Genomic DNA, 17,110 nt, shown 5'->3' with positions numbered 1-17,110 from the left:
ATAGTTCACAATAACCTATTACATGTTCCTTGAATAAGTGAAAAAGATGAGTTTGAAGTCCTCCGAAATAACAATGAACAGAAGCTGGGAAAAATATTACCCTGATTTTATTGGTACCTATTGTAAAGCATCGCATGCATGCTTATGTATATGTGTACTGAGCCCCATGAATATGTACAGTTATTTTGTGTTAATCAACATTTAAAAACATGTTTTAGGATATGGAAATGTTCACTATTCTTATTTGATCACTACCTACCATATAAATATAATGAATTATCACATGGCATTTCATAAATTTATAAAATAAAATAATAAGTTCTCAAAGAAAACCTAGCTTAACTTCTGATACAAAGAGTTCATATCGTAGAAATCTTATTCCTTTCCCTGCAAAGTCACTAAAAATTTTATCTGATATCCATAAGGAGATCTTAAGACAATTAAGATTCCATTCAAGCAAGCTTTTTCCCGTAAGATTTCATATACTACTAAAAGGTAATTCATAAATACTTCTTAGAAATTGGCCTCCATAAGTAATCTGAAGCTCCATACACTAATCTTCTGGAACCTGAGCCGAATGAGGAGCCACAACCAGTTATCTATGATTTGGCAGAAGGATCAATAATTAAAACCTACACAGAATTTGCAGAGCCTTTGTGCTTATATAATTGAGCCTTAAAAGAAAACATCTGATATTCTATTTTTTATCAGAACATTTGACTCTTACAACCACTCAAGTAAGGCATTTTGCTTTGAATGTATGTTCTAATTAAATGCTAGAGTTGGAAGGTGCTGCTAACATGCTATCATATGAAATTTCTCATTATATTCCCCGACTTAATATGGCTTTTAAACAAAACAATGGATAATCTAATTTTTCTCTATCATTGTGAATCTCATGATAAGCTAGAAAAAGAGAAGAAAATGCTACTCAAGGTCATACTTTCCAGTTGTCTGAGAATCTCTGCCATTGTGGAATCACTCCAGAAATTGTCTCTCTTTCTTGCATCATAAATTTTCCCTCTCTACTAGAACATTTTCATCACCTTATAAAAAATATGCTTTATTATCTCTCATCTGTTAAAAACCTGTCCGATGATCCTACCTCTCCTTCAACTATGGCCAATTTTTCTGCTTTCGTTTACATCAAAATCCATCAAACAAATGTTAATACTACAGTCTCTGTTTCTTCTCTTTGCAATATCTTTTGAATTTGATCTATTAAGACTTTTGTAACCACCACCTATATAAACAATCCTTGTCAAGGTCACACATGCTGTCAAACTCCAAGGCCAATTTCCAACCTTAGCTCTCTTGACCTAACAAGTATCTAATATTGTTGACCCCTAACATGTTCTTAACTTCACTTGAATTCCTAGTAAAAGACCTCACACTTTTATTCCTGATCTTACTTCCTTGATGTTTCTTTTCATTTTTCTTTGCCTGTTCTTCATTTCCACAACCTGTTCCCAAATAATTATTTCTCATATACCTTTGCATTTCTAGTTAATTTACTTTCTAAGCAATCTCATCAGGTCTCACAACTTAACTCTCAAACTTATGCCTGCTGCTTGCACCATTTTCCAGAATTTCTGACAACTAACTGACATTTCCTTTTTGATATCTAATGGATACCTCAAACTTCAAAACTAAACTCCTGGTTTCCCTCATCTCCTACCTACTTTTACTGCAATACATTTCATACTTCGCTTCCTTAAATGCACACATGCTCTATGAAGAAGGAAGGCATCAGATGCTTTTTCTTGACCACAGTAGCTCAGGGTGACTTCTTATTTATAAAACTCCCATTGGTAGTCAACTCTCAAATTGACTACTTTAATCAAACTCATCATTATTTTTTATTGGTGAAATATATACACATGAAGAGGAAGATTATAAGATTGTATGTTCAGAAAGTAATATTCTGTTATTTAAAAAGAACTTCAATGAACTTTAAATTTCAGTAAAAGGCTATAAGTAAGCCCACATGTTGCTTGAAAATGATAAAAATAAACAAAGGCCAAATGACAATGAACATGAAAAATTTGTTCCCATTAGTGAAGGTAGTAACTAAATAAATATAAACACAGTGGCAAGAACATTAATGAAAAAACTTGGATAAGGAATGAAAAGAACAAAGACTGACTGCCAAATGTGCCACTAATCAGATATTTTCCCCATAATTAGTTTTTCTATCTTTACAAATAATCTTAAGTAATGGCAGAAGAATGAGACTAAAAGTACTATTTAAAATGCAAAATTCCTTTGGCCTCTTTAAAGGAAACTCTAATATAACAAAGATAGGTAATCCACTTTGTAGAACTTTTGCAGTTTAGAAAATACTCTCAAATATAATTTCAAACTACACAGTTTGAGAATTCTGTAAAATAGATAAAGATGATCATTTCCATTTTGCAGATAAGAAAATGGAGATCTGAAGAGGCAAAATGATAGCTTATTCAAGGTCACAAGTGCATATAGTAATTCATTCTAAAACAGATGCCAGGTCTCTTCTGACTCAAGACAGCACTGTTTCCACATATTAAAACTGCAGAATAAATGTTTTCCCCAATGACACTGAGAAATTCATAAAATCATATTGCTAATGCCTTTAGTTTATGAATCAGGACCCAACAAAGATTATATGAGGAAACACAATAAATCCTTAGCAGAGTAAATGGGAGCTCTATTCCTTGAATTTTGTGGTCCATTGATTATCCCTCTGTATTAATTCAACTAATTTTACTTGAAATTTATCAATATTAATGTGATATATTTTTATATTTTTAGCACTCATTTTGTACAGATTAAATGGCAGGAAGTTCATACAACAGATAACTTTTGTTTGGCACTAGAAGGGTAATGAGGGGTGCAACAGAGTAAGAGAAAGGGATCAGGCAAATGGCTAGAAAAAGTTACAGAATGCACAACAGAATGGGCTCACCAAGAGGGGGCCATACAGGGATACTAAGAAGTGCTGCATGGCAAAATATGATGGAAATGCAGAGAAGAATGGGAAAGAAACTTGAAGGCTAGCCCAAAGCAGGGAATAGAGCATCAGATACATATGAAGCATCACAAATAATGTTGACACAAAAGAGTAACAGTTCTTAGAGTGAGGAACACCAACCCCTGAGCTATCCAAGACACTCCCAGTCAACAGAATCAAAATTATTTTCATAATAAAATAAAATATTATTTACTTTTTCAATATGTTGACATTTACCCCCTGATGGTACAAAAACAACTGATAGAGCAATAGGACAAATCAAGAAAACAATACTTATATGTCTAAATGTAACTGTATTCCTTACCACCACATATCCACAGTAATATCCAAGCAAAAAATTGAAGACAGTGTTCCTAAGCAATGTTACTAAGAAATAAGTTTAAAAAAATTATTAATTTTGTGGAATTCTGAAACTTATATCAACACTTTTTAATATTCTGCATGGTAAAATGTGGAATATTCAGACACCATTTCTGCTGCATTCCAAATTATGATAATTTTTTTCTGAGAAAAGTACAGTTGAGTGATTACTTAACATCAGAAATAAATAGCTACTCCTCAGGAAAGTCCATTTTCATGGGGCATCATAGAAAAACTATAATAATTCGGATATAAAAAATATTTGGGCAAACTTCTTGTAAAAGTGAATGAAAGGAGCTTGTACTTTTGGGAAAACAACCGAAAGTTATTTGCTTTCAGTGACAGAATCTGAATTTCCAAACAAAAATATGAATTTTAGAGAAAATAATTGCCACCATGATTTTGACAGTTTCTCAATATTTACAGACTAATTCCAGTGAGATAGGCAGTATTATAAGATGAATGTGACTTTTTTGATGTTGTATAATAAAATATGTAAGCATTTGGAAGATTTGCAAAAAATAAACCCCAGCAAACCAATATTTTCCAAATGTCCAGTGCATGATGTTATAAAATCACTTTTGAACAAAAGAAGCCATTCAATGTGCAAGAGAGAACAGTGAATTTCAATGAAACAGAACAAAATGTTCACTCATCTGATTTCACATTCACATTGCAACTCTCTTTTAGCGAACTATCACTTGTTAAACTTTGGCATGACATTAAAGAACATTCACAGTTATGAAAAGGCTATTAAAACATTCTTCCCTCTTTCAATTATATGTCCGCATTAGGTCATACTTTCTTCATATACTTCAACCAAAACAATCTATCATAATGAACTGAATACAGAAGCAGATGAGAATCCTTCCATCTTTCAGGAAGCTGGTCATTAAACCGATGAATAAAAAAGCCCCTTCTTTTATTTTATTTCTTTGGATTTTGAAAATATAATTTATTTTCATAAAATAAGTTATTCATGTTAGTATTTAATGGATACACTTATTTTCAGTGGTTTGGCTTTGGTTTATGGTGTGTGTGTGTGTGTGTGTGTGTGTGTGTTGTGTGAGGGTAAAGCCAGGGACCACTGCACGCTGTGCAATGCTCTATCCTGAACTACAACCACAGCCCTTAAATATTTTAGTGAATAAATATTATTTAAAGTTGATGCTCTATTTGTAATAATAGTGAATAAATATTATTTAAAGTTGATGCTCTTTGTAATAAGGTAATATAAATAGATACAACCCACATACGCTAGAGCTCTTTGTGTCCTTAAAAATGTACGAGATTATATATTAGATGTATTATATAAAGGGTTCCTGGAAATAATCGAGGTCCACTGCTGTAGAGTATCAACCTGTGGAGAGGACAGGATGGAGATCAGGAGTGTAGGTACGTAACTGCAGTAACAGACTCGAGGTGAAATGTTAGGGCCTGATGAAGACAACAGCAGTAGGGATGGGGAGAAACAGCCAGATGCAAGAGTCATTTCTGAGCAAGAATCAACAGAATGAGTCATGATGAGATGATAAAGATAAAAGGACATAAAAGAACTGAGGATGATTCTGACATTTTTCATGAAAGCCTGGATACAGAGCCAGGGAACTCAGAAACAGAGCCAGCTTAAGATGTTTGATACCTTAACCTTGAGGTCCAAGAGGAAGATGAAGATAATGGCCTGGAAATCACAAGAGTAGTTACACATAGAGGTGAACATACAGGCATAAACACTGACATGACTGGAAATTACTAAGAGGAAAACTGATGAGTAAGAGACTAAAAGAAACAAGCACACAATATCTGCTAAAACTCAAAGTTTCCGGACAAGAAAGACAGAGGAACAGTCAGTGAAGATGAAAATTAGTTCCAGTCAGAGAGGTAGAAAAATGACCCAGAAATGACCAAAATTCTTGAAGTATAGGTAGAGCAGATACAATAGGGGATTATTTCAGAATGGAGACGATAGTATTTCTTATCAAGTAATAATAAAAACTTGAAGAAAGTCACTAGATTTATTTAAAAGGAATCAGATAAATGTCTTTATCAAAAGGTACAGCAGAGACAGTAATCAGTATTAATAGATGAATAATTAAAAAGCACATAATGCTTTATTTGTTTTAAAGATCATGCATGGCTTTTGTAATTTAAGGAACTTCAACTAATGGAAAAAATACTGAAGGAGAACTAAAAAAGTGCAGGCCCTTTTGGTTCAAAAAAATAGAGCAATTAACAGACCAGGGCAAGTGAATGAAATAGGAATATAAAAAACTACATATTTTTTTCTGGCAAGAGACCCTTCGGTATGTTTGCAAGTCCTTAAGGGGAAAAACTACCAAATAGTGTAACAAAATTAAAAACATGAGAGGCCTGGGGTAAGCTGATAAGAGATGATGCAGGAGAGAATGGAGGAGATGGGACCTAGGGCTTTGACCAAAAGAAGTTCTTCTTTTCCTTTTCTCCTAAGGTAACAGCAGAGGAGAAAAAGAAAAATATTGTTACATTTGTTAGCTTTGGAGTAAAAACAGATACCAGCTGAGTTCCTGCTCAAAGACTTTTCTTCTTTTTCTTTGAAGTAAAAGTTAAAATTTCATGCTAAGACTGATAGAGCTGGGGCTGAAAGTGCATGGTCAGAGAAAACAGAATTGCTATGGGAAAAGAAAGAGGATTATGGAACCATAAGAAAGACCCAGCCAAGAAGAGAATAGCACAAAACAATTAATAATGATTCTAAATGAGAACATACACACTTGTAAAATTAAATTTAAAAATGTTATATTCCAGGAAGGTCAAAGCAGAACATATAGATGATAATAAAGAATGCTGCATTATGACCTTCAGATGACCTTGTCAGCCATGTCTATGGTCCCAGGTATCACTGAGAGTTAAATTCTAATGCAAAGAACATCACTCATCTCCTCATTCATAGCTCAATCTTTCCTATGAGGTTATTCTCAGGAATCAGGAATTGAAGCAGTTAACTTCCTGAATGATCATGAGTTCCTACTATTGTATCCTTACCTGAGCATTAATAAAGGTCAGACATTTCAAGTTATCCAACATATTCTATTAATGACTTAGTAAGCATTTTACTGTTATTCCAATCAGAGCTCTAGAAATATTATTTCATAGTTACATTATTACTCAGAGGAAATATTCATATATACATAAATTTGAATAATTTACTTTATGAATTCAAAGTGTAAATGTCCATGGTAAAGGAACTTACTTCAAGAGTTCTCAGCTCTCTGTAAAGGGCAGTCACATGTCTCTTTTAGGCAGTAGCCCATAAAGAACACAGGAGACTTTTATAAATGTACTCTATTCTTTGCAATATCACAGAAATTATTAGCCTCCAGAACAACAAATAAATAGCACAGACATCTTAATTTGTGAAAATGCAGTCAGCTAAGAAGGTAGGTAATTCAACTGACACATGCATTATTCTACTTTGGAATCCTTATAAAAACCTACATTTGGTAAATCAACTCTAAAATTAGATCCCTTTGCAATTAGCTTGGTTAAGAAATAGAATTTTGAGTATTTTTTTCCAGGATTGACTGGTTCAAAATTGGAAAACAAAATAGACTGACAAAAATGCTCAAAAACAAGCATAAAAATAAATTTATATCATAAACAGTATAGTTGCCATGAATGAATAAGGGAAATTAAGAAACTACTGAGATCACACTTTTCACTGTACAAGGCAGACCACTGAGACCCAGATAAATGAAATGGCTCACAGAATGTCATAAGTCATTCAAAACAGTGCTAACTGAGATGTGGCAGTATTCTTTCTGTTCTATTACAATTCTCATCATAATTTAGTAAGTAGATGCATAAAGTTAATATTAAACTGTACAACTTTAGAAGTATTACTTTTAAACAGTCCCAGTGAGCCACTGACCCATCAAAAAACAATTTATGATTTTTTTTCTATATAATCAGTTACCCATTTGATTCCATTTGATTCATCAAGCATGAATAGAGCTCATATACACAGAATTTTGAAACAGGCAGCATATATAACTCTCTCACCTCAAATATTTACAACATAGTTAACTAATACCAAGTACAGTTCAACTAGAAAACGAAGGACATTGTCACATAAAGAATTAAATAATAAAATATCAAAATATGCAATATGGACAAAAAGGGTTTTGGTAAACTGTGGGTTACTGAACTTAAGACCAGCAAGAGGGAAATGCAAACAGTATGATAAGGTGGATAATAATGAGAAAAGAAAAAAGAGGGTGAATAACTGGGAAAATGGTGTAATGAAAATGCTTAAGATGATAAGAAGAGATGCACTAAAGAAAAACTTGAACATGATGATCTTGGAGATCATTTTAAGAGAAGGGGAAAATTCCACTTAAGTTTCATGCTTGAGTAGCTGATGAAATGAGGATGCCAATTTCAAAACCTGGCAAATTAATTGGAAAGGGGATTATCATTAAAATAACAGCTTGCCATTAAAGTGCAATTGTTCAATAGGTAGTAAGAAAATACAAAACCGAACATTAGCAAAAAATCAAAAACTTGATCTAGATAAGTATTAATAACAATATAGGCAACATTCATTTGTATCTATTTTATAGATTATCTATATCTTTTCCCAATCAGTCTTTCATCTTTGAGCCAATATAACTGTATCAAGCATTTCTATGAGGAAGCAAGAAATTGGTATTAACTTGAAATTCATTTAGTCTGTTAAATAATACTAGATAGAACAATCAGAACAAGAAGATGACTGACACAGTCCTGAGATAACACATAATGGCTTTGATAAATCATTAATCTTCCCCTCCCACAACATATAGACCTCAAGTGCACACATACTATCATTAAATGGCACAATATCTCTGTGCAGTAGACAAAAAATTCTCATAACAGATATCAAACACCTTTAAATACATACACCATGTTTTTAGCTTATGAACAAACTACTATAAATAAGTCACATTTTTCCCAACTGCATATAGAATCCAACCAAAAAAAAATGATTATGTCCACAAGTTTTAAAGGTACAGCGCCAACAGTTTGGAGGAAAGGTGATTTAGAAGATAAGATAAATACACACTAACATAAAAACACATTGATATAAAAGCATCATTCATGTTTGAGAGCTTATTAAGCTCCTCATACCTAAGATAGAGTATGAGCCAAAAATGAGAGCAATTTGGGAGGAGAAATTTCAAACACATCTTGTAAACATATTAGTTGCACTTATCATAAACTAGCAGACGTCTGCAATCTGAACAATCCTCAACAAAAGGGAAAAGTTTCCCCTAGCTCAGTGATGGCAAAAATGATGCCAAGACATTGCACAGCCTGGACAAGTTCAGTATTAAAAAAGTGTTATGTCTACTATGAGCAAAAACAAAAACAGCAAAGTGTTCCTGGAGTTTTCTGATGTTATTGTTGAGACCATTCTGTTCTGGTTTTTATTGCTGTTATTCAATCAAACGTTCTGAAACTATATTTTGGTATGTTGTGGCTTAATATGTAATATACAAACAAATACAAACGCATATTATTATGCCTTCTTATAAATTATGGTAGGCATTGATTAGATCATTTATATTTGTCATCCTGTGATGATTATTTCTCAAGAGGTTTAGTAGCTTGACACATTTTTTCTGACTTAAGTCAGTAAAGTAGAAAAGATTTTTCTGAATTCAAAAGAGGCATTTTTTAAGAACTTGATTATTCACGAAATTTCAAGAAGAAATTCTGTCACTGAGGATTACTAAATCCTTATTATTAACACATGACCAAGATATATTTATCTTAGGTAGTAGAGCTTTCCATGCCGATGCACCAAAAATAAAGGCAGATCAATTTAAATAAGTGAATCCAGCTAAAATTTGTTTAAAAAAAAATAACGACTTTTTACAGGTCATTTTGCTATTGGACAATCATAAGGCTGTAATCAATTTTAATGTTACAATCACAGAATCTTAAAAATCTCACAAACTGAAATGGCCATAAATATCAACATCCAGCCTAGCTACTTATCCAATGTTCAATGTTTCTCTAAAACATTTCTGCCAAGTCTGAGTGGCTCTAGTAATAGGGACTTCACTACCTCCCTTTCTACTCAACTGTATTTTGTCAGATCTCTATGAGAAAGTTCTTAATTTGGAGCCAAAAATCTTTCCCTGTAGCTTCTATTCATTAGTCCTGGTTTCAGTTGTGGTACCAAGTCAAAGTCTACTTTCTGAGCTCCATTACACTTTTTTCAAAAATTTGAAGACAACTATCAATTATCTCAGGCCTTTCAGCTCTTCATAATGTGGCATGATTATAGTTACTTATATCATTCTTATTTTTCTTTCCTGAAAATACTGACTAGAAGTGCAGAAATCCCTATTACTTTTGCTTTAAATCATCCTAGTAAGAAAATCAATATACTTAACATGGAATTATTAAAATAGAAACACTAACTTCTTTCTTAAGTATTACACATGTACAGACACATTCATTTGTGTCATTATTACAATATCTAATATTTTTCTAAATGCACTCTGCTAAGCTATTTAAATCCATTCTATTCTTTCACAGTGATGTATGGAACAAAGTATAATTTATATTTCAATCTTATTAAACCTAGCCTGTCACATTAGCCCTTCTGGATCGTAATGGTTTCCTAATTCTGCCTAACATATTCACTACATATCCCAAAATCAAATATCCTCATTTTGGATGAGTATTTCCTTTGTAAAATTTTATTTTACTCATTGGTAAAGTATATTTAATGATGAGACCAAAATTCTACCAGGTAACATAATCCAGAATGAAGATGCCCCACTAATCACATACTTGTCAACATACAGCTTTCTTTATATTGAGATTATATTTCTAAATATTATTCATAAGGATCATGAGTTACTTTTAAGTGACTTAACAAAAACCAGATATAATGACTTAACAACAGGTAGTCAAAGATCTTTTGGTTTTAAAGCCTTTTTGGGGGAGGAATACTAGGGATTTAATCCAGGGACACTTTACCACTGAGCTACAAATCCAGCCCGTTTTATATTTTAATTTGAGACAGGGTTTCGCTAAGTTGCTTAGGTCCTTGCTCAATTGCTAAAGCTGTCCTCAAACTTGCAATCCTCCTGTTTCAGCCTCCACAGTTGATGAATTACAGGTATACCTCACCATGCCTGGAGGTCTTCAGGTTTTTACTGAGCCTTTAAACAAATTTTATTAGATGTATATTTTGTGTCAGGCACTACACGGTTCTTTGGTGATTAAGACAAATAAGATGCTGATGCTAAGGAATTTAAAATCTAATGGGGAAAACAGACAATTACAACTTATGATTACCATAAAATACTATAAACATGAGAGGAAATCAGAGAACTTTGGAGGTATAGAATGTGATTATCTAAATCACACTATCAAAAATTAGGAAAGGGGACTGAAGGTTAGCACAATGGTACCGCACTTATACAGCATACATGAGGCCCTGAGTTTAATCCGCCAGTACCTCAAATTAAAAACAAACAAAAAACAATTAGGAAAAGTTTTCCAAAGGAGGCAACAGAGTTCAAGTTTGAGTCTGAGGTCATAATGAGACAGTCAGATTAACATGTTGGATGTAATGTAGTAGGTCCTTAGAGAGCTCTGGGCTGGACATATAGGCTTAGGAATCAATAGTGAATAAATCACAGTAATAACCATGAACTTGAATTTGGAAAAGACCACTGAGGCAAGAGAAAGAGGCAAAGCACTGGTACAACAAAGAACAATGGGAGATGTAAAATATCAAAATAGACAAGACATGGCTCATGTGTATGCTTCATAAGACAGGGGCCAGGATAGAGGAGATACTATTGTATCTCAGATACCAGATCAAGAGCCTTGTGAGTGGAGCCAAGAAATCTGAACCTCATCCAGAAAGCTATGCAGTCGCTTTACGGATCTCAACATTGGAATAGCCTAAGTAGATTTAAGATTTGGGAAATATGCTGCAGAGTCAGGTTGGGATATGAGTTTAATGGAAGAAAATAAGAAGCACAGAGACTAAAAAAGGGTCCACCAAAGAGGGTGGAAAGTAGTAATTAAAGCAATGTGTACACGGAAATGGAAATGAAGGAGATTTCAGAGATGGTAAAGATTCTGCATTTGGGCTGGGGTTGTGGCTCAGTGGTAGAGTACTTGTCTGGCAAGTGTGAGGCACTGGGTTTGATCCTCAGCACCATATAAAAATAAATAAATAAAATAAAGCTATTGGATCCATCTAAAACTTAAAAAAAAAGACTCTGGATTGACAACTCTGCATGACTGCTAAATTTGAGAAGCTTGAATACAAAGAGAAGGTCTATAGTGATCCCCAGGATTTTAGTTTAAATGGCAAAGGCAGGAGGGTGCCATTTTGTAAGAAAGGGACTATTATGTTAGGAGTGGTGAGGAAGAGTTTTGAATTCACACTTGTTCACGTTGAATTCAAGGTCATGATAGTCAGGATAAACAGGTGTAACACTCTTCAGAGAGATCTAGACACAGAGACTTAGGAGTTAACAGGAAATTATGGCAGTTTCAGCTATGAATTTGGACAAAGTCACTGAGGTAGAAGAGAAAAGCAGAGGAAAGACCAATGTTACTAAAGTCAACATCAACTTCAAGCTGAAAATAAAAAAGTAATGGTACCCAAGGAGTTATGTAAAATATATTTACAAATTTAAATTTTCTTGTTTGTTAATCCATATTAATTTTCTAAAACTTTGGAAGTAAATTTATCACTTATTTTATCAAGCCTAGTATTGCTGCTTCACTTACATATCAAAAAAAAAAATAACATCAATTTATGATTTTCTAGTGCTCCAAAACAATATGGGTTTAAAAAGTAAATTTAAAAAGCCAGGACAGTTTCTGATCTGACTCAAACTCTCACACACACACACACACACACACACACAGTCCATTTGTATACGTAAGTCTCACTGTTGTAAGATACATGGTAATTCTAAGACTTGCTGTTACAATTTTCATAAAAATCCAATCATGACTTTTGATTTAGGCAGGGGACAGGGAGGAGAACAGAGCCCTGTCATCTTCATCACATAGGGAAACCTGACTGACCTAAGAGGACTTAAGTCCACACATGGAATCATCATGATAACAAAGCATTTACCAGAGTTGGTGTCAGTATGTCAGCCTTAATCAAAAAAAGGTTACTTTAAAGAATCTCTAACATGAACATGTGTCCTTTAACTAGGGAAGAGTTATACCTGACAACATCTACTTCCCTCAAATGTTCATCTCTTGGTTATGGCACAAAAACTGCAACAGTGAATGAGGGTAATGGTTGCAAACTGTGGTTAACCCTGAACCTGCCGCCACTATCCCCAACTGATACTCAACTGGGCAGATGGCCAAGGAGGGACATGTATAACTCAGGGACATGATGTCAGACATCTAAAAATTTGGCCCTGACATCATACTGTTAAATAAATAGAAGTATCAAAGGTGAAATTCAGGAAATATCCTTTAATAAAGAGCTCTGCTAAATGCTAGGCTTTATGTCTCCATGATGCTGACTCCAGACTCTTAATCTCATAAAACTACATAAATACCAATCGCAGAATACCAATACCAATGTGCCTTCTTTACAAAATATACTTCCCCAAATATACTCTAATTTTTTGTTTGTTTGTTTTGGGGTACTAAGGATTGAACCCAGGGGCACTTAACCACTGAGCAACAGAGCAACATCCCCAGCCCTTCTATTTTTATTTTGATACAAGGTTTCATTAAATTGCTTATGGCCTCAGGAAGTTGCTGAGACTGGCCTGGAACTTGTGATACTCCTGCCCCAGCCTCCCAAATTCCTGTAATGAGAGGAGTGTGTGACCACACCCAACACCCTAATGCTTCCTACAGAACATCAATAAAAGTATAATAGAAAATATTTAAGTAATAATGATGCTGCAATAAAAAGTTGTCTATGATCAATGTAACATTTAAGAAATCTTAATTGAAAAATGACCTGTAATAGCAAATTAATTTCTATTCCAGATCACTGCACATGTTGCATTAGTTGTGAAAAACACATTACATTTTGTGAAAGTTATTTATGTATATCCTGTTCAACTGTTCTAACTAGTGAATAATATCTGCCTTTATTAATCAGTAATATTAGCTTTTTCTATAAAAGTAGAGTCTAAAATGCAAAATATTGTCTTTTGTAGGGTTGGATTTATATGGTAAATGAAGTAACATCACATTTAATGACAAGCTTTTTGGAAAATATCCTAATTTCCTAATATTTCATTGCCTTTACTAAAATAGAAACTTCATTTACCATATAAATTTTCTTCTTTCATATATTAATATAAACTAAAAGGATTTTGAAATCATAGATTGGCTATCTGATTTTTAAGGAACACGCATTTTAAAATATGTTTAAGTATTTTTAAATCACCTTTTTAAATTAGTGCTTATCAAAACATGAGATCTCAGTATCTAGTTTAAGTTGCACACATAACATAAGAAAGCAACAGTAAATTTTTTCTTACTAAAGGACATATAAAAATTATATAAATTCATGGCACCAACGAAACTTTATAAAATTTTAACACAGAGAATTAGGTATCACATTCTAAACCTCATTTCACACTGTCATTTTTTCATATGAAAAGTTTGGCAGACGTGTATTTTAATAAACCACCTTGCTCTTATCACAAATGCATTAAAATGTCTTTATGTAAGAATATAAGACATGAAGAACATACGATGGGCATAGGTACTGCTTCTTTTTCCCCTTTCCTTTCTTTGAAGACTTTTCTTTAGAATAGACTTCTTCAACCCACAAGGAAATTAAAATAAAAAAGGCTATTGCCAATAAAAACTTCATCTTGAAAGGTTAATTTCAGGAGCTGGATCTATAAAAGAACAAGAAAATGTTTACATTTATAAAGCAAATGATAAATATATAATTGTCCCCTTAAGAATTATGATCCTTAGTACCCACAGGGCAAATACATTTGTATATCAAATCCTCATTGCTCAATCCCACATGGTTACATATCACTCTATATTTAAAGTCTCTTTTATATGGTAGTAGTAAAGTCTGTTTTTATATAGTAGTAAAAGTCAGTTGAAATAATGATATATACAAAATAAGATTCCAATGAGGTATAATAGGTTACTATGTAAAATTTCCACTCTAGGGTTATATAAAATTGTAAACTGATATTGAATTGAACAGCATATAAAAAATGTTTAAGAAGATACCTAGGAGGATGCCTGACAACATTAAAATGGTTATTTCTGATTAGTACCTTTGAGGTAATTTTTGTTTTCTTTAAAAATGTCTATGTTGTTTGGATTTTGTATGTAAAGTTTTCAAAAACAATAAAAGTATTTTAATTCTAAGTATTAAACAACTGAGATAAAGGAAAAAAATTTGCATCAAAGTTTCCTACTCTTAAGTTCATTGTGTTTTTAGTTATACACATGAAATTTGCAAGCTATTTTTACCCCCAAAACAGTACATATTAGTTTGTTAGCTTTCTAGAACGCTTATGGGATACGAACATTCATCATCAAAAAGATTTCTCTAGAAATTGGAGGTAACATTACATGAAAGAATACAACAAGTGTGGTTACACTCTTCAAATAATCTTTTTAGCCACATTTTAATAAAGTGTTAATGCTCAAATGAGAATTAAATTCTTCCTAGTCTAATGCATCAAAAAAAAAAACTTTAAGCATCTATTAACATTGGAATAGTTGAACCTCTTTTAGACTCTTTATTGTCAAATCATAAATTGTTCTCTCTCATTGTTTTCCGCAGAGTACAAGACTTGTCAGGTTCCTGAACACTAACTTAATTTCCATCTCACCCTCATAAATCTGCATCTTCTATGTCATGTTTTTCAACTCTTTTTCCCAGGATTTTTTTTTTCTGTCTCTTCCAATGCAGGCCAGAAGGGCATCTCCCTAAGTCCTTACACCTAACACAACTGAAGGACCTGGTGAGACCCACAGCAACTGATGGCTCTAAGTCAACGTATAGCCTTGAGTGCTCCCTTCCCCCATCCTACCCCAAGCATCTGCTTCCAGTCACTTTTGCCCCAGCAGCAGGTACTTGTCCACATCTTTCCCCCAAGAAAATGGTTCAAAGGGGAAGCAAGAGAAAAATTCCACACTGCTCTCAGGCTTCCTTCTCAGTCTTTCAAAAGAGACAGCGGCAATGACTGAAGGAATCCTCACAAATATAACTCCACCAGGAGCCCACCCCGCCAATCTTGCGTTCCCTAATTATCCGCGGCCCTCTGCGCACCTTCTTCCCCAGCGTCCCGGTGGACGCCACCGCATCGGTGACGCGGCTGCAGCGGCCCTGTGCCCTGTGCCCCCCTCGGCTGGGCAGGCAGCGCTCTCCGCCTCCCGCTGCACGCCGCAGTGTTCCCCGCGCCCCCGCCACCCCAGGCTGGACCCGCTCTTTCCGCAGAGGCGTTAATTCCTGTTCCCAGACCCTCCGCTGCTGTCCCTGCCCATCCTCTCCTGCACCTCCCTCCTGGGTGAAGCCCCCGGCCCTTACCCGAGGCGCCCCGCCCGCAGCCGCCAGGCGAGATCGCGGCGGCCCGGGGCCGAGGTAGCGGTGGCGGCCGGGGTGCAGCGGGCGCAGAGCGGGGTCAGCTGCGTCCCCGCCGCCCGCGCGACCGCTGAGCTCGGCTGACGCGCCTGCTCGGGCCGCGGAGCGTGCGCTGTGGCGCGCCGCTGTCTGGACCGCTGCGGGGACCGCGGGGGCCGCGCTGAAGCAGCACCTTGACGCGGGAGGGAAGAGGTATCCCGAACGCGCCAGGAAGGACGCGACACCTCCCCTCCGAGAGCCCTGGGGGGTTATAAGCAGAGCGATTTTGTCGCTGCGCGTTTTAAGGGACTAAATAGGGTAGGGAGGGATAACCAGGAGGACAATGTTGGAACAAAAAGGAAAATAGTAATAATAATGATCCCTTTCTTGGGACTGGAATTATTTAAGGTCAGTTTTTGACCACTAGCAGGAAAAAGCACGATAGAATACAAACGACCTTCTTGGACCAAAAGGGCAAAGTAGTTTGTGTGATTTCATATTTGCCTGGAATCCTGGCATCTAAATCTCAGAGTGATGGCTCCAATTACGAAAAGCCTGACCTTTATAAGCAAGCTTAAATTGATCAGAATTACTGGCACAATATAGCTATACGGGTAAAATTGCTTTTAAAATTTGTTACATAATTAGCAATTGTACCTAGCTTGGCGGTTTGAGAACATTGTTCACCCTTATTATCACATTTGGCCCAAAGGGTGGTCCTGGGCAAGTTTTTTGCCCCTTTTCCCATTTTACAGATGAATAAACCGAAGCTCAGAAATACTGAGAGACTGACTTAAGGTTAAAATCTTGAAAAGAATTTACCAGAAGCTCGAGTTATTTTTACTCATCTGGACCAGGTATTATCTTTACCAACAGCAAGATGCTGTTGTATTCATCGCTATTTAGGAAGTAGCCCTTGCCAGGTGTGATAGTGCTGGCTATAATCCCAGCATCACAGGAGTCTGAGGCCGGATGATTGCAAATTCCAGGCCAGCCTGGGCAATTTAGGAAGTCCTTCTCAAAAAAAAAAAAAAAAAAAAAAAAAATTGCTCTCAGTAGTAGAGCATCCCTGGGTTGTATCTCCAGTACCACAAAAATAAACAAAATAGTCTTATTTGGATATAAAACTCTTGGATAACAGACATGGTTTTCCT

General features: G+C 35.1%; 1 protein-coding gene across 1 annotated transcript in view; it reads right to left on the bottom strand.

Annotated features, from left to right (window-relative positions):
* Positions 1-16,136, bottom strand: part of Glrb (glycine receptor beta) — an 89,756-nt gene extending 73,620 nt beyond the window's left edge. The window contains exons 1-2 of the mRNA XM_015484408.2: positions 15,924-16,136; positions 14,113-14,262 (exon numbers count right to left, since the gene is read on the bottom strand). Coding sequence (XP_015339894.1) covers positions 14,113-14,234 — 122 coding nt within the window. The 5' untranslated portion in view covers positions 14,235-14,262; positions 15,924-16,136. The remainder of the gene's footprint in view (positions 1-14,112; positions 14,263-15,923) is intronic.
* Between the last annotated feature and the right edge of the window lie 974 nt (positions 16,137-17,110).

The sequence above is a fragment of the Marmota marmota genome, unplaced genomic scaffold (genome assembly GCF_001458135.2).
Source record: "Marmota marmota marmota unplaced genomic scaffold, marMar, whole genome shotgun sequence".
NCBI classification, from domain to species: Eukaryota; Metazoa; Chordata; class Mammalia; order Rodentia; family Sciuridae; genus Marmota; species Marmota marmota.
This window is presented reverse-complemented; position numbering and strand designations above follow the sequence as displayed.